This window comes from Garra rufa, chromosome 2 (genome assembly GCF_049309525.1).
Source record: "Garra rufa chromosome 2, GarRuf1.0, whole genome shotgun sequence".
Taxonomy (NCBI): domain Eukaryota; kingdom Metazoa; phylum Chordata; class Actinopteri; order Cypriniformes; family Cyprinidae; genus Garra; species Garra rufa.
In genome coordinates this window covers 6,345,172-6,364,051 of record NC_133362.1, presented here as the reverse complement: position 1 = coordinate 6,364,051, position 18,880 = coordinate 6,345,172, and the positions used below count along the sequence as shown (strand labels likewise).

The window sequence follows — 18,880 nt, the reverse complement described above, 5'->3', positions numbered from 1 at the left end:
ATTTCACTGTTCTCCTTGTCAAATACATAATCCATTTCGAAATCCACAGAATGTTCCCAGTTTATCTTTCCGTTTGGCTAACAAGACTGATTTGAACCCAATAAAAGTAAGCAAAAGAAACAGGCGTTTATATTTCTCAAAGGTCTCTTTGTGAGTAAACCTTCTTGAAGGAGTCATCAGGCCTGTTTTGCGGTACACACCCTTTCACTTATCTAACAGTCTTACATTGTTCAGTGGTCATAAGGAGGTTGTGAGAAAGACATCCCACTGTTCTCTCTGAAATCCTGGAAGAAAAATATTCTGCGAGATGCCTTAATGTGCTTTTGTTTTTCTCCTTGCTCCCAACAGATCACTCTCCTCCAGCTGTCGTCCTAAATTAGCTGAGCTCTGTGAAAGGAGAGCCGTTTCGACTGACCCTTTCTGCTCCTTGAAGCTCCAGCCGCCCGTGACACCCAAATGCTGCCTGTCTTTCATCAATCCGGTCGCTCCTGGAGAAAAATGGACTTGGAGTGAAGGGCGGCCCTTTATGTGGGCTAGGACGACTCTGGAAGCTAGTTGATAGACTCAAATGGGTGACCTATGACAATGTAACCAATAAGGAGACTTGAGTTCTCGCTTTCCCAAGCAGCTGCAAGCAGGATATGAACTCGAGCAGTGGGTAACGGCGATAAAACCAACCTTCCGTCGCTCGAGGCCTCCTCTAACGTCATGCAATCATCTGAGGAACTGTTTAGCCGGAAGCTCAAAGCCTTGAATGGGAGTATGGGGCATCCAGTGGGCAACGCGCAGGGCAAACTAGAAGGGGGCGGCAAGACGAACGGGACGCCTGCTATGCCTAAAATGGGGGTGCGGGCTAGGGTGACAGACTGGCCCCCGAAAAAGGAGGGATGGGGACCCAACTACGAAACCGCCATCACGGCCTTTCAGAACGGACAGCCAGACCAAAACGTGGAGATCACGGATTTGTCCGAGGCGCCTTTGGACCCTGATTACTCGGATGCGAAATATTCCTTGAGTGACCTTTTGAGTCGATCCCCTTTGAAGGGGCTCCATCCCATTCGGCAACGGAGTAACAGCGACGTTACCATCAGCGACATCGATGCGGAGGACATAATGGATCAGAATGCAGTCAACCCCAACACCGGCGCCTCATTGCATCGGGAATACGGAAGCACGTCTTCCATTGACCGGCAAGGTCTTGGGAACGATGGCTTCTTTACGATGTTGCGCGGTTATCGGATAGACAGCTTGGACCATCGTAGTGCACCACCTGTCGGTTTTCCAGAGCTCCTACGATATGACACAAGCCTCTCTCCAAGCTTGCAAACCGCTGCACAAATTGCTCGTGGTGAGATCGTACGCATCTCTGGCTACGACTACGTGGATAGCTCTCTCCTCTACAGTCGAGAAAGAGAGAAGTCCTTTATGCGCCGTCTCAAGTCGGAATCATCCGAGACGTCGCTGTTTCGAAAACTAAGGACTATTAAGAGCGAAAGCGATGGTTTGCGATTATCCACCGAGCAGGACGACCGTCGACCGCTCAGTTTCCAAAAATGCTTCGCTCACTATGACGTCCAAAGCGTCCTCTTTAACATCAGCGAAGCGGTGGCTAACCGTTTAAGCCTCAGCCAGAGAAAGAACACCACCACTGGAGCTTCGGCTGCGTCCCAATATCAAGTCCCTGGAGGTGGACAAGTCACTGCGAATACATCTGGTCCTGCATCCATGTTCGAATCGCCGCTGGGAAGTCGGGAAGACCTCAATCCCAAGGAGAACCTGGATGCGGATGAGGGGGATGGGAAAAGCAATGGATTGGTTTTAAGTTGTCCGCATTTTCGCAACGAGGTTGGTGGAGAAGGAGAGAGGCGGATATCTCTATCTCGTGCCAACAACACCACCTACAGCGCTGGAGGAGAAAACTGCTCGTTTGAGTCATCCTTGAGCTCCCACTGTACTAACGCTGGTGTGTCTGTACTGGAGGTGCCTCGAGAAAGCCAGCCAATCCACCGTGAAAAGGTCAAGCGGTACATCATCGAGCACATCGACCTGGGAGCGTATTATTACCACAAGTACTTCTATGCGAGAGGTAAGCCTTGTCATTTTGCATGGAAAAACTAATTTGATTGTTGTTTGTTAAACTCGACATGAGTCTAAATTGACCTTTCATTCTTAGTTCTATTCAGAATGATTCACCAGTGCATGCAATGCCAAATTCTTAATGTTCATAATCTTGCTACACCTATGAAATGTTTTCTCTTTAGCTGGTGTCACAAAGGTTGTGTTAATGTTTTTTGAAGTTGCATATGCATTTGTAGGAGTTTCTCTTTCAGAAGCAAAATTAATGGGAGGAAGATTTTTGGGTTCTTATGCGGTTTGGAAAACCGTAAGTTTAAGGTCTGGAAAAGTATGGAAAAATATTTGCATTTGCATTTCAAATCTTCTGTCACTATTTACATTTTTATAATAGAAGATTACGAATCATGCAGTTAGTGTGTTTTTATGGTAGTTGTTTAGTGATTCTTTAGTGTTTGTCAGACACGACTGAATGATTTCAAGGCGCATTTTTTTCATTATACAGAATGCAGGTTATAAGTGTTTTGGGTTTTGTATGTGACCCTGGACCACAAAACCAGTCTTACAGTAAGTAGCACAGAAATGCAATGTATGGGTCAAAATTATCGATCTTTCTTGTATGCCAAAAATCATTAGGATATTAAGTAAAGATCATGTTCCATGAAGATATTTTGTAAATTTTCTACCGTAAATGTATCAAAATTTCATTTTTTGATTAGTAATATGCATTGCTAAGAACTTTATTTGGACAACTTTTTTGGAGATGTTTTTCAATATTTAGATTTTTTTGCACCAGACTCCAGATTTTCAAATATTGTCCTATGCTAACAAACCATACATCAATAGAAAAGCTTTTTTATTCAGCTTTCGGATGATGTATAAATCTCAGTTTCAAAAAACTGACCCTTATGGTTTTGTGGTCCAGGGTCACATATCTGTATTACGTAGCCCCAAGGACCTTTGTAAAAATAAAAATTAACCAGACTTTCATGTGCGCACGAGAAACCATTAAACCACCTATTGTGCATTTCGCAGTGTTGTTTTTTTGGCCACCACAGAGTATGTGTTAAAGAGACCGAAGGCCTTGAAATGTGACACACTGGCCTAATAAAAGCCATATTTTGAACACTTTTTACAGTATCACTCTTTTTTTTTTTTATGGCAAAGAGGACAATGCACACAGTCATATTATGCCATTAGCCCATTTTGTGTCATGATTTCTCCGCCGCAAAGAAAGGATGTGTATGATTAGACATTAGGCCGTTAAAACCATAAGAAAGGTCAAATTTTGAGCACAGGGATATCATCTATGTGCATCTTATGCTCTCATTTTATTCAAAGTAAGATCACAGTGGTGCACAAAAGAACTCTGTTAAATAAAACTAGAAACTGTAATTCATAAGCATGCAAAAAATTCCCATGCACATATTTTCTCAAGTGCAAAACCCTTACAAACTATAGCAAATACCAAGTATGTGACCCTGGACCACAAAACCAGTCATAAGTATCAGGGGTATATTTGTAGCAATAGCCAATAATACATTGTATGGGTCAAAATTATCCATTAAATCATAAGGATAAGTAAAAATCTTGGTCCATGAAGATATTTTATAAATTGTCTACCATAAATATATCAAAACTAATTTTTGATTAGTAATATGCATTGCTACAAACTTTATTTGGACAACTTTAAAGGTGATTTTCTCAATATTTAGATTTTTTTTTTTTCTTTTTTTTTTTTTTGCACCCTCAGATTCCAGATTTTCAAATAGTTGTATCTCGGACCAAATATTGTCTTATCTGAACAAACCATAATTTAATGGATAGCTCTTTTAATTCAGCTTTTAGATGATGTATGAATTTCAGTTTCAAAAAATGTACCTTTATGACTGGTTTTGTAGTCCTGGGTCACATATAAAGCTGAAAATAATGCTCTATAAAGTATTTTTGTTATGGTCTGAAAATCTACTGAGAGGTTTGGAAATGTGAGTCTGGAAAAGTATGGAATTTTACAGTGGAAAATGTGTAGGAACCCTGAATCAGGCAACATCATTTACTAAGGTTTGCAGTAGTCAATTTACTGGTATTTGCACCATTAATTAACAACTTCCAAAAAAGCACGTCTTGCATGTGTTGTTAGTAGATCACATGCACCTGATTATCTTTGGCTCTGCTTGTTCAGTCATTATGGAAAAGATCTGGCATTGCCAATAGAACTTTTCCACTCCCATCGCACTTTTATGGGATTGCAATCTCATGCTAATTTGCCCTGTTCAGTAAATCTGTCTCTAATACTTTTGATTGTATCTTCAATGTTGTTGCAGACTTTTTTCCCCCACCTGCTTTCTAGTTAGTTTATACTTTAAACAGGTGAAACAGTGAAACAAAATAAACTTCAAGGATTAGTTCACTCCTGAATTAAAATTTCCTGATAATTTCCCCATGTCATCCAAGTTATTCATGTCTTTCTTTCTTCAGTCGAAAAGAAATGAAGGTTTTTAATGAAAACATTCCAGGATCTCCATATAGTGGACTTCAATGGGGATCAATGGATTGAAGGTCCAAATTGCAGTTTCAATGCAGCTTCAAAAGGCTCTACACAATCCCAGCTGAGGAATAAGGGTCTTATCTAATGAAACAATCAATCAGTCGTTTTCCAAAAGAAATTAAAAATGTATATACTTTTTAACCACAAATGCTTGTCCTGCACTAGCTGAACTTCCCGCATTACGCAGTCACGTTGGAAAGGTCAAACATGACAGAGGCAGAAGTGCAGCCTCCGTGTTTACAAAGTGAGCGTGCAAAGAAAGTCAAACTCGGTATTATTTTTATTTTTTATTTTTTAGAAAATGACTGATCGTTTTGCTAGATAAGACCCTTATTTCTTGGCTGAGATCGTGTAGAGCCCTTTGAAGCTGCATTGAAACTTCAAATTGGACCTTCAACCTGTTGGCCACCATTGAAGTCCACTAGATAGAGAAAAATCCTGAATTTTTTTCTTCCAAAACCTTAATTTCTTTTCGACTAAAGAAAGAAAACATGAACATCTTGGATGACATGGGAGTGAGTAAATTATCAGGAAACTCTAGTTCAGAAATAAACTAATCCTATAAAGATGCATCTTTGAAAACAAGTCTTATTCAATTCACCTGTTTTAAAATGACTACAGAATACTAATTCAACTCTTAAAATGGCTTTTTTTGCAGTGTACACTATTAAAAATCTTGTGCCTCGTCAGTACTCTCTCCTTTGGATGTTGGTTTGATGATTTGGGGACTGTAGGTTTTGTAAAGCCTGGTGTTTGTTACACATTTTGAAAGGAGAAACACTTGTGCCAAAGATTGAGGTGTGAGAATGTTCTCCTGTCTGTGGCCTGTGATTTGTCATGTGAGAATAGACAGAGTGAGGTGCAGCTGTTCCCCTCCGAGAAGCTGCGATGCAGAAAGAGGCGAGACGGACCCTCTCCTCACACCGCAGTCCCACCGCTCTTCATTAAAACACCTCAGCATGTCTGGGAATGGAACAAGCAAATGATACCTCAACTTACATTGCACAATATCCTCCGTGTTTGACTGAGAAGGTGTCAGAGTCTGTCAGACTGCTTTTTTTTTTTTTTTTGCATGTCTGCACATCTGCATCATCCTGACAGGATTGTGTTACCCTTTCCTAAGCTCTGGAAAACAGCTGCTCCACCTCTTGCCATGCAGAAATTCGTTTCTTTCCTTTGACTACGCTGAATAATGAGCCGCAGCCCGTGGGTGAAAGCTGCGATTGTGTCCCGCACGTTCACGGGCTTTCCAGCCATAGCGAATGAGCCAATTACAGCTCAGCTCAAGTGACAATAAATCATGTTAGCCAGCTCGTTCTATTGGGAAATAGATAATCATCCGCCTTGCCGTGTCGCCAAAGACCCATCAAGCAGAAGAGCTCAATTTTCTCCATTTGTGCTGGGTTATATTTGACACTGATTAGTCTTGTGCATTTACCTATTAATTTTAAGTGCCGTTTAAAAAGGAAAGAAGTTCCAATATGAAATCATAGTTGACCCATTTGGTTGTTTTTTGGTTATTCTTAGGCTACTGTTGTAGGTAATGCAGATTTGCTAATATAATGCTTGATTTGAATATATAAAATTGAATTAAATTGAATGCATAACTACAAATTGAAATAAATTGAATGCATAACTTAAATGCACAACTTAAAATTTAGAAAAATTAAATGCATAACTTTAACACATACCTTTAAGTCAAATTAAATGGAATGCATAACTAAATTAAATTCATAATTTAGATTTAAAATAAATTCCAAATTAAATTCATAACTTGAATGCATGCATTTGTAATTGATTGAATAACTTGAATGTATAACTTTATTGTATAACACTAAAAACAGTAAATGCATAACTTCAAATTGAACAAAATTGAATGGATAAGTTCATATTAAAATAAATTGAATGCAAAACTTGAATGCATAACTAAATTTAATTAAATGGAATGTGTAACTAAATTTAATGCATTAACTTTAATGCATAACTTTAAATTGAAATAAATTAAATGCATAACTTTAAATTTAATGAAACTGAATGCTTAACTTTAATGCATAACTTTAAGTAAAATAAAATGGAATGCATAACTAAATAAATTCATTATTTCTAAATAAAATTCGTAACTTGAATGCATTCAGTTGTACTTGATTGAATAACTTGAATGCATAACTTTAAAGTTATGCATTCGATTTAATTGCATTTTATACATAAAGTTATGCATCGAGTTTAATGTATAAAATGCAATTAAATCGAATGCATAACTTTAAAATTGAAAAAATTGAATGCATAACTTTTAAATTGAAATAAACTGAATGCATAACGTGAAAATTGAATAAACTGAATACATAACACTAATACATGACTTTTTAGATTTAGACATTTAGATCAATTGAATGCATAACTTGAATGCATAATTAAATTAAATTCATAATTTAGTTCTAAATTAAATTCTTAACTTGCATTCGGTTGTAATTCAACTTGAAATTGTGACTTTAAACTGAATGCATAACTTCAAAATTGAAATAAATTGAATGCATAACATTAAACTGAATGCAAAATGTAATTGTGTAACTTTAGACTGAATAAATTGAATGTATAACTTCATCACAACTTTAAATTGAATAAAATTGAATGCATAATCTGAAAGCATAACTTAAATGCAATGCATAACTTGAATGCATAGCTAAATTTTATTAAATAGAATGTGTAAATTTAAATTGAATGCATAACTTTAATGCATAATTTTAAATCTAATTAAATTCAGAACTTGAATAGATGCATTTAAATTTAATTTAATTGATTGCATAACTTGAATTCATAACTTAAAATTGAGTTAAAATAAAAAATTTGAATGCATAACTTCAATTTTAATTAATGCAGTGCATATTTTGAATGCCTAACAAAATGTAATAAATGGAATGCATAACTTTTAATTCGTAACTTCAGATAAAGTTAAATTGAATGCAAAACCTGAATGCATACCATTTTAATAAATGCAATGCATATTTTAAATGCATAAGTAATTACACTAAATAATTAACTAATTAAATGGTATGAGTAACTTTAAATTTAATGCATAATTTCAGATTTAGATAGTTTGAAAGCATAACTTTAAAATAACTTGAATGAATAACTTCAACACATTGAATCCAACAAATTGGATTCAGTGTGTTCAACATATCCAACAAATTGAATAAAACTGAATGCATAACTTGAATGCATAACTGTAACTTAAATTCATAACTTAAATGTATAACTTCAAGTTAAAATAAATTGAATGCATGACTTTAATATGAATGTCGGTTTTTAATTATGTAATACAGAAACTGATTTTTTTTTGACAGTCTGACATTTCCGACTTCGGACAGTCAGAGTCCATTTAACCTTTCATAGCTGATCATCACCCCATCATTGTCTCTGGAGGGACGTGGAAAGGACAGAGCTGTCAACATGTCTCTCTCCAGAGTTGCTATCCCCTTTCACACCTTACTTTCCATGATGCTTTTATCACCTAGGGAGAAGCATTGATTCCATTAACTTCCTCTTCCATTTTCCCCTGTTCGTGACCAAGATGCTGCATGATCAGGGATGCAAGACGTGACATGCCCACTGGAAGTCTGCATTGATGCCTGAATGTTATTAATACTTCTTCTTGTTAAGAATCATGGCTCAGCTCGATGCCTCCCGCAGGTGACAGAAAGTGATGTGTCATAGTTGCGTTTCAGACAGTTTAAGGTGGTCATGTTTCTTCAGAGACATTAGAAATGTCTTTTAAGGTCACTTTTGATCAATTTAATGCATCCTTGTTTAATAAAATAATTAATTTTGTACTGACCTCAATTTTTTAAATGCTAGTGTAAATGTGTAATATACTTTATCTAAACAAGAAAATGATTCAGTACTCCGGGTTTGTACAGATACTGTAAAATAGTTTTTTGATTTTCAAGGACTTCAATCAGAGATCTCACTTATGGTTTGATGTTTTCTATTGTTTAAGAAAAAAAATCTGAAGAAAAAGAATCACGAATCCACTCCAAAGTCCTGATCTAAAACAAAAGATTCAGAAACCTGCTCCAAAGTTCCGATCTGAATCAAATGATTCGCAAAACCACTCTGAAGTTTAGATCTAAATAAAATGATTCGCAGTCCACGCTTCGAAGTCCCGATCTGAATCAAAGGATTCACGATCCATGCCCCGAAGTCCTGATCTGAATTAAACAATTTGCAATACACAAAGTTCAGAACAAATGGCGAACCCGCTCCAAAGTTCCCAACTAAATCAAATGATTCGCAAACTCAATCTGAAGTTCTGATCTAAATTAAATGATTCGTGATCCATGCTCCGAAGTTCCGATCTGAACCAAACGTTTTGCGATCCATGATTCAAAGTCCCAAACTGAATTAAATGATTCAGGCTCCACGCTTCAAAGTCCCGATCTAAATCAAGCGATTTGCGGTCCACACTCCAAAGTCCCGATCTGAATCAAAAGGATTCACGATCCATGCTCCGAAGTCCTGATCTGAATTAAACGATTTGCAATACGCAAAGTTCCGAACAAATGGTTTGCGAACCTGCTCCGAAGTTCCAATCTAAATCAAATTATTCACGATCCACGCTTCAAATCAAGCGATTTGCGATCCATGATTCAAAGTCCCGATCTGAATTAAATGATTAAATGAATAAAATGAACGCTGCAAAGTCCTGATCTGAATCAAGCGATTCGCGATCCACACTCCGAAGTCCTGATCTGAATCAAAGGATTTGCGATCTACGCTTCGAAGTGCTGATCTGAATTAAACAATGCGTGATATGCAATGTTCTGATCTGAATAAAAATTGTTTGCAAACCCAATTCATGATCATTTGATTCAGATCGGGACTTTGAAGCATGGAATGCGAAGTTCCAATTTAAATCAAATGATTCGCAAACCTACTCAAAAGTTCTGATCTAAATCAAATGATTCGTGATCCATGCTCCGAAGTGCTGATCTGAATTAAACGATTTATGATACGCAAAGTTCTGATCTGAATCAAATGATTCGCAAACCTGCTCCAAAGTTCCCATCTAAATCAAACGATTCACGATCATTTGATTCAGATTGGGACTTTGAAGCATGGAATGCTAAGTTCCGATCTAAATCAAATTATTCGCAAACCCACTCCGAAGTTCTGGTTTAAATCAAATGATTTGCAATCCATGCTCCGAAGTTCTGATCTGAATCAAATGTTTTGCGATCCATGATTCAAAGTCCCAATCTGAATCGAAGTATTCGCGATCTACGCTTTGAAGTGCCGATCTGAATTAAACAATTTGCAATACGCAATGTTCTGAAAAAATGGTTTGCGAACCTGCTCCGAAGTTCCAATCTAAATCAAATGATTCGTGATCCATGCTCCGAAGTTCAGATCTGTATCAAATATTTTGCGATCCATGATTCAAAGTCCCAATCTGGATTAAACAATTCACTCTTGTGATAAGCAAAGTTCTGATCTGAATCAGATATTCGCAAACTTGCTCCAACGTTCCAATCTAAATCAAATGATTCAGATTGGGACTTTGAAGCATGGAATGCGAAGTTCCAATCTAAATGAAATGATTTGCGTTCCATTCTTCGAAGTCCTGATCTGAATCATATAATTCGCAAACCTGCTCCAAAGTTCCAATCTAAATCAAATCATTCACAATCATTTGATTCAGATATTTTGAAGCATGGAATGCGAATCGTTTGATTCAGATTAGGCATCGGAGCATGGATTGTGAATCATTTGATTTAGATCGGAATCAATCTGAATCGAAGGATTTGCGATTGACGCTTCAAAGTCCTGATCTGAATTAAACTATTCGCAATACGCAATAATCCGAACAAATGATTCGTGAACCAGCTCCGAAGTTCCAATCTAAATCAAATGATTCGCGATCCAGGCTCTGAAGTCCCAGTCTGAATCAAATGATTCACAATATGCCAAGTTCCAATCTGAATCAAATGATTTGCAATATGTGAAACAGTGAAACATGTTGCGACGCAATGGTTTTTAAAATAATTACAAGAAATGTCAAAAATGACTGGCTCTGTTAATTTGATCTGGTTTTTGCTAGTGAATTGCTTGAAATGAAAAGAAGTCAAGAGTTTGAATCAATTGGATCAATTCCATCTTAAATCACTCAATCGATTTGGTTCATCTGTTCCTCTTTATGCATCTTCAGCCATGTTTACAAGACACTCAGTACTACTACTGCTTTAGCTTAATAGTTTTATGACATTAACTAAAAAAGGCCAAAAAAGTATGATTTTATTTTTATTTTGTGAAAAGATATGCAAATTGAAAATTAAACACTTATTGCATAGACACATTGTCTTTCAATAATTCAAGCACTTTTCAAGTACCTCTCCAGGAATATTGCTATTTTTCAAGAGTTTTCCATAGGGCTGGGCGATAAAACGATAACGATATATATCGCGATAGACAAGAGATCGATATCAATAAAAAATGTGTTCGATATTTTGTATTCTTCGTCGGCCCGCCCAGCCCCCCTTTAACGTTCAGTTCATAGCGCCAGACCACAATAGAAGTTAAGGTTATCTTTCCTACAGAACGGGTCCATGTTGTTGTATTAAACAAACTAAATAGCCTTATGTTATTTATCTGATTTACACGACGGCATTTGATTTCTGTCTCTACATGATCGCGCGTTTACAATGTCTCCTCACAGACGGGATCGCGGACTTCATTCATAAAAACGGACTTTACTATAGGGCGGAATGCCGCGGAATTCGTCGATTTTTGGACCAATAAATCAAAAGTTGGTCTGTTAATTAATTCAGATCGCGATATGGACTAGTGTCTGTGAAAACTGAAATGCAAAAAGACCGTTTCAATAAGAATCCTGCATGTTCCGTTTGCCTCTATATGTATGAATGGAGGAGACGCGTTTTATTTTCACTACACGCATACTGCACACGTGACGCTCCCGCTAATTTTTGGCCTTTGCATCTCACATGAACAGACAAACTCCAATAAATACATCTCCAAAGCTGCTGTGAGTGTCACTTTTTGTCAATTTTACCGTTTCATTAGTGAAACTAGCATCATTCATACTGTATTACACACTGAAACTTCACGGCAACCTGTCAAAATAAAAGTAAGGTTTAACATGTAACAGAACAATATTAGTCTTGTATTACTTTGTACAGTATAATGTAGGTGTTTATATGTTCACATTTAAATAATTTACATAAAACAATATATGTGATAAAAAAAATAAAATAAAGAGTCACCACTTAATTGTTGAAAAAATACTATTATTATTAAACCTTTTTTTAACTGAATATAATTTTTCTTCTATGTATTAATTTTAACAGTAAAGCTCCGTTTATTTTTATTTTTAAAAATAAATCAGTGATTTTGCTTTCATTTGATTATCAGAAAAATTAAAACAAGAATTTCTGAAAAAAAAAAAAGATTGTAAGGCCCTATTGTTCAAAATGTTGAAAGTTTTGGACTTATTTTTTCACTTAAATAAATATTTTTGTTATTACACAAAGTATAGGCTAAAGTACCGGGAAAGAAGTAATGTTGGCTACTGGCAACCAGCAATCTGTGCAGAAATCAGCCAAGTACTTTGCAACAACCTCTGACCTGTGGTCAAGCCGTACTTCTGGGCCATACATTAGCTAAACCATTCACTTCATCGACAATGAATGGGGTTTGAATTGAGGATTAAGAGATAATTAAGTGTATATTGTGACTTTAGACTTATGTTTACATTTTAATTATTTGAGTTTTCCATGGTTGTTGACATTTCTGTCTTAATAACTGAGGGGATTATGATCAGAGGCAGGTTAAGTTTAAAATAAAAATGCTTGAGTGTAATATATTTTTCTCCTGGTCCTTATTTTAAATGGGTCATAAAAATATCAATAATTATCGATATCGACCGATATGAAACACTGATATCGTGATATAGTTTTCAGCCATATCGCCCAGCCCTAGTTTTCCATGCCTTAATTTTCAAAAAGTCACATGTACTGAGGTTTATATCAAAGTACCATGGTGTCCACACAAATCCAGCTTGACCAGTATGGTCTACCTTGTCAAAACCAGATGAGCGTTCATCAAAATCTGGTTGTAACAGGATTTTCCAGCGGGGTTCTGATAAAGTGAATTAGGTTGTGTTTGCTGTTCATTCACGCTGAGCTGCTCAGTCCGTTGTTAATTTTTGTTGTCCCATATTTTTGTGTTTTGCATCATTATCCTAATGTTTCCCTCTATAACATGCTTTAGTACACTTTGTCCATCATGTTGCATAATTTTGGACTCAGGTTTTCGACATGATGTCCAAATGCATGTTTGTCTCCTAAGGGGCTTACTGAAAAGGATATCAAGAATAAAGAGGTTAAGCTTTGTCTGTGGCGGGTTTTATTTGCGTTGTTAATCTCTGGTGGACCCCTATGGTGCAGTGAAATCAGAGATTATGGTTCATATATGACACTAATGTGTCTGTGAGACTGTGTGAAAATCCATAGATGTGCTCTGGATCAGACCATGTCATTACCATTAAATATAACTAGAAGAACATTTAACTTTTCTTCATTTGAAACACAGAATTAAAATACCAATTAATTACTTTCATTTAATTAATTAATTAATTAATTATTATTATTATTATTATAATTTTTTTTTTAAGCTTGGTCATGTCATTTTATTCAAAAATCAAAAGAGAAAATAATTTATAGTATTTAAACAAGTTAAATAATTAAGTTATTACTAAATAAAATTGAATTAATGAGTATTCATTCATGAATGAATGATTTATGTATTTATATCGTGAAACATGGTCATGTCATATTTTAAAATCATTATTATTATATTATTAATATTATTATTACATATTATATTATTATTATAAAATCAAAGAGAAAATATTTTTTAGTATTTAAATGTTAAATAAGCTTCAATAATTTATAAGTATATTTAAAGTAAATTAAGTTACTACCAAGTAAAATACACGTATGAATGTAGTTATTTATTTTAAAACAGATCACAAGGCAAAAATCTTAACGGTACTAAAATAACCTTTTTTTTTTTTAATTATCATTTCATTTCATTTTATTTTATATTTTATTTATTTGTTTATTTTTAATTGTATTTTACTAGTCATGAAACTTGGTCATGTCATATTTTATTTTAAAATTAAAAGAGAAAATAGTATTATATTATAGTATTTAAATAATTTATAAGTATTTAAAATTAAGTTACTACCAAACAAAATTAATTTTTAACACATTAATATTTTATTTATTTTATTTTATTTTATGCCTGAAAATATGATCATGTCATATTTTGTTCCAAAATAGAAACTAATTTTTAAAGTAATGTCAAATTAAATAATATATATTTGAATTATCATTGCATGTCAATGCAAAAATGGTCCTAAGATTTTTTATTTTTTTTATTTTATGTTTTTAATGAATAGAACAAAGCCTAGATTGTCATATTTTACAAAAAAAAAAAAGTTATTTATAAATTATTTAAAATCAAGGTACTTTCAAATATTTGTTTGTTTGCAAAATATAATTACTTTTTCAGAGCGTAAAATATGACCTGGATGTGTTTTTGACAGACTTATTTGACAGATGTTGTGTCAGTCTTACAAATATAATTTACATTGGAGTAATTTTGTGGCCAAAATTGTGTCAGAAATAGATAAACATGATTAATTTCTGCTTATTCAGTCTCTAAACTGTAAATCCTTAGAGCTGTCTTATGTCCAGCAAACCCAAACAGAGCTGTGCTGGCATTAGTTATGTCTTGTCCGTATCTCCTCAGAGTGACCCCTCAGATAAGCAGCACTGAAGCGGCTATGAATGGCTCTGTTGTGGAGCTAAAATAACCCACTTCCTGTCGGGCTCTTCCTGTCTTTTCGGCTCAGGGTCTCTTGCTCACTCTGTAGGGAATTCTTGGAAAGTGTTATCAGCCCTTCTTGAAGCTGACCTCATATCTGTCCTGTCATTTAACCTCAGAGCACCAGAACTACTTCGGCGTGGATGAGAACTTGGGTCCGGTGGCCATCAGCGTAAGGAGAGAGAAGCTGGACGACGGGAAAGACAAGGAGGCGGCGCAATATAACTACCGCATCACCTTCAGGACCAGTCAGGTACTTGATCAATGCACATCAGTTACTAAACAGACACTGATGTAAATAAATATTGATAATTATTAGCCTATTATGTCATTCATTTAGTTGAAAATGAATTGATTGATGTCCCTAATTGCAATAAAATCTAAAAAAAAATGTTTCGTTGTTTTAGAGAATAAATGAATACATGAACATGGAAATAGTTCTACATTTAAATTAATTAAAGGTTTACATGCTAATATTTAAAATATTAGATTATATTTAGGGCCGGGACTTTAACGCGTTAATTTAGATTAATTAATTACACAAAAATAACGCGTTAAATTTTTTTAACGCATTTTAATCGCACTAAGTTTTGCACCGCGGAACGTTTCTCACTGGATAAATTCGGCGGACCGATTATACTGGAGCACAAACTAGCGTTCAGACAAGCCAAAGAACTTATACCAAAGAAGCTGCATCCGTCCTAAATAGTATTGAATGTCCCAAATCGTAGTATGTTTAAAAAGTATTCCAAAGATTCCCGGATGGTCTACTACTTAACGATCAATGCACACTCTTAACTGCTAATATTGCCCGCAACACACTGCGCCGTTAAGAGGATTCGATTAGAACTACAAACACGCATAAAAAGTGTTAAAAACTACAAACATGGAGAATATACGCGACCAACGGACAGGTAGAGAAAGGGGTTTGAGTGATAAATAATCAGTGTGTAACCTGATAAAAACGATTTTTTTAAATGTTATCCACGTTATATTCCATGTGCAGCAACATTTATAATGATAGGTTTGGTCATTAACGTTTAAATGCATAATTAAGCAAACACAAGAGCAGAGTTCTCGGAATGAAAGACTCGTTAAAGAACGTGCCTCTTGCTATACTTAATGGCAATATTGCACTGGTCTGTTGGACTTGGTTGAACAAAAATAAACAATATTTTGTTGCTTAAGCTTATGTATTCAGTCATTATTCAATGGTATACTAAAAATCCATGTAAAAATCTTAATTCTCACTGTTCTCAGGTCAAATATTTACATGCGATTAAAATGCGATTAATTTCGATTAATTAATTACAAAGCCTCTAATTAATTAGATTAAATTTTTTAATTGAGTCCCGGCCCTAATTATATTACATTAAATTATACTATTTACATTAAAATATAAATATGTTAAAATATGTCACCCCAGGAGGACAAATAGAAATCAATTGCTAATAATTTAATTTATGAATAATATTATTTGTTCCAAATAATGAAAATGGGGATTTATTTATTTACTTACTTACTTACTTGCAATGCAAAAATGTCATAAAGCAACATTTATTATGGTCCGAAAATAAACTGAATTTTCTAAAAAGTTTTTCTTTCTTTATTTACAATGCAACAATGTCACAATGCAAAAAAAAAAAAAAATCGAATGCTCCTAAAATAAACTTATTAATGCTATTTATTTTTCTAAATGATATTTATTTATTTACAATGCTGAAATGTCACAGTGCAACATTTTAAATGGTCCTAAAATAAACTTTTAATTTAAAACTATTTTTTTTTAATTTACAATGCAAAAATATCACAATGCATTTAATTACTTATTTATTTATTTATTTATTTACAATGCAAAAACATTGAATGGTCCTAAAATAAACTTAATTTTCTAGATTATATTTACTTACTTACAATATGGAAAGTCACAGTGCAAAAATTTTAATTGTCCTGAAATGTTATTTTATTTTATTTGATTTATTATTTTTAAATATCACAATCTAAAAAAGGTCATTTAATTTAATTTAATTTAATTTAATTTAATTTAATTTAATTTAATTTAATTTAATTTAATTTAATTTAATTTAATTTAATTTTCTACATTTTATTTTTTATTTAATTATTAATTTACAATGCAAAAACATTGAATGGTTCAAAAATTAACCTTTTTTAAATTAAATTTTCTAGGTGATATTTATTTATTTATTTATTTATTTATTTACTTACTTACTTACAATGCAGAAATGTCACAGTGCAAAAAATGTAATTGTCCTAAAATAAACTTATTTTATTATTTTATTTCATTTTTTTTTTATTTTATTTACATTTGCAAAAATATCACAATGCAAAAAAATTTATTTTCTACATTTTATTTATTTATTTACAGTTTTATTGGTTCCTTTTTTATTAGGTGAATTTTTGTGTTTGTCTGTTTATTGTTTGAAAAGATCTTAATTGTCATGAAAATAATGTCTCATAGTCTTGTAGATAATCAAAATGGTCTTAAAATAAGCTTAATTTTCTAAATATAAGTAATAAAATAATATGACAATGATTGTAATAATAATATTAATATAAATAATATTTATTTATTTAGGATGACTTTCAATAAAAAAATAGTAATAATAATTTAAAAATAATCGTAATAGACCTAAAATGGACTTCTATTTCTGTATGCAAAATATATATATTTTTTCCCATTTTATGAGGTGAAATATTATTTTCAAGGACAGTAAATGCGGATATTGTCTGCATCATTTCCTCTCTCTTATCAAATGCATCGTTGCAGTAAACCTTGGGCTATGATCTTTAGCTTCTAATGGCACTCAGTCACAATTAAACCAAAGATACTCACATGAATCAAAACCTCAGAATGAGATTTAAAGAGATGCTAGTGCTTCATATCAGCATTCAGAATAAAAGCCTTTTACTTTGTAAGTGAAAGTGCAGATAAAAGGGTCAAGACTCTCAATTTCTCAATTTCTTCCTTCCAGACGATAGCGCGCCCTGAGATCTCCTACAGGGAGGGAGAATTTTATTGCCAATAACTTAATATCCCAATGGATCTATGTATTTTTTTTATTGAAAGTATTGAGTTTTGTCATAGACTGACAGGATTAAGTACTTGAGGTCAAATGCTGGACTGATATATTGACCAGGCTAGTAAAAATCCACTGCCTTTTCATGGGATTTTGATTTCTGTACAGACATTAACAGCTCTGCTCTCTATTTCTGTCAGTTAACTACCCTGCGCGGGGCCATTCTGGAGGACGCTGTGCCTTCCACGGCGAGGCACGGGACGGCCCGCGGTCTCCCGCTGAAGGAGGTGTTGGAGTACGTGGTTCCTGAGTTGAACATCCAATGCCTCCGACTGGCCATCAGCTCACCTAAAGTCCCTGAGCAACTCCTCAAACTGGACGAGCAGGGGGTGAGTACTAGAACGGATAAGGATATTCATTTGATGCTGTTGTTAAAGGAACACTCCACTTTTTGTTGGAAATAGGCTCATTCTCCAACTCCCCCCGAGTTAATAAGTTGATTTTTACCGTTTTGAAATCCATTCAGCCGTTCTCCTGTTCTGGCGATATCACTTTTAGCATAGCTTAGCATAGATCATTGAATCCTATGAGACCAATAGCATCGCATTCAAAAATGACCAACGAGTTTCGATATTTGTTGTATTTAAAACTTGACTCTTCTGTAGTTATATCGTGTACTAAGACCGCTGGAAATGCAAAGCTGCGAGTTTCTAGGCTGATAAGATTAGGAACTACACTCCCATTCCGGCGTAATAGTCAAGGAAGTTTGCTTCCGTAATATGGCCGAAGCAGGCGGAGTATTATCAGAAATGAGTTCCCAGCTAGTTTAGCATTTGCACATGTGCTGCGTGGTATTACTGCTCCTGCTTCAGCCATATTACGGCAGCAAACTTCCTTGACTATTATGCCGGAATGGGAGTGTAGTTCCTAATCTTATCGGCCTAGAAACTCGCAGCTTTGCATTTCCAACGGTCTTAGTACACGATATAATTACAGAAGAGTCAAGTTTTAAATACAACAAATATGGAAACTCGTTGGTCATTTTTGAACGCGATGCTATTGGTCTAATAGGATTCAATGATCTATGCTAAGCTATGCTAAAAGTGATATCGCCAGAACAGGAGAACGACTGAATGGATTTCAAAACGGTAAAATTCAACTTATTAACTCGGGGGGAGTTGGAGAATGAGCCTATTTCCAAAAAAAGTGGAGTGTTCCTTTAAGTGTACAATATTCCAGTATGCACAGTAAAGGTGCGTTCACACCGGACGCGACTTGCGCGAATGAAACGCGCTATTCGTGCGTAGTTGAACGCTTGAAC

At 34.6% G+C, this 18,880-nt stretch overlaps 1 protein-coding gene across 1 annotated transcript in view; it reads left to right on the top strand.

Moving 5' to 3' along the window:
• The window catches only part of LOC141325830 (signal induced proliferation associated 1 like 2), a 187,379-nt gene that overhangs the window by 72,081 nt on the left and 96,418 nt on the right, over window positions 1-18,880 (top strand). Inside the window, exons 2-4 of the mRNA XM_073834561.1 lie at window positions 349-2,086; window positions 14,641-14,774; window positions 17,760-17,948. Coding sequence (XP_073690662.1) covers window positions 709-2,086; window positions 14,641-14,774; window positions 17,760-17,948 — 1,701 coding nt within the window. The 5' untranslated portion in view covers window positions 349-708. The remainder of the gene's footprint in view (window positions 1-348; window positions 2,087-14,640; window positions 14,775-17,759; window positions 17,949-18,880) is intronic.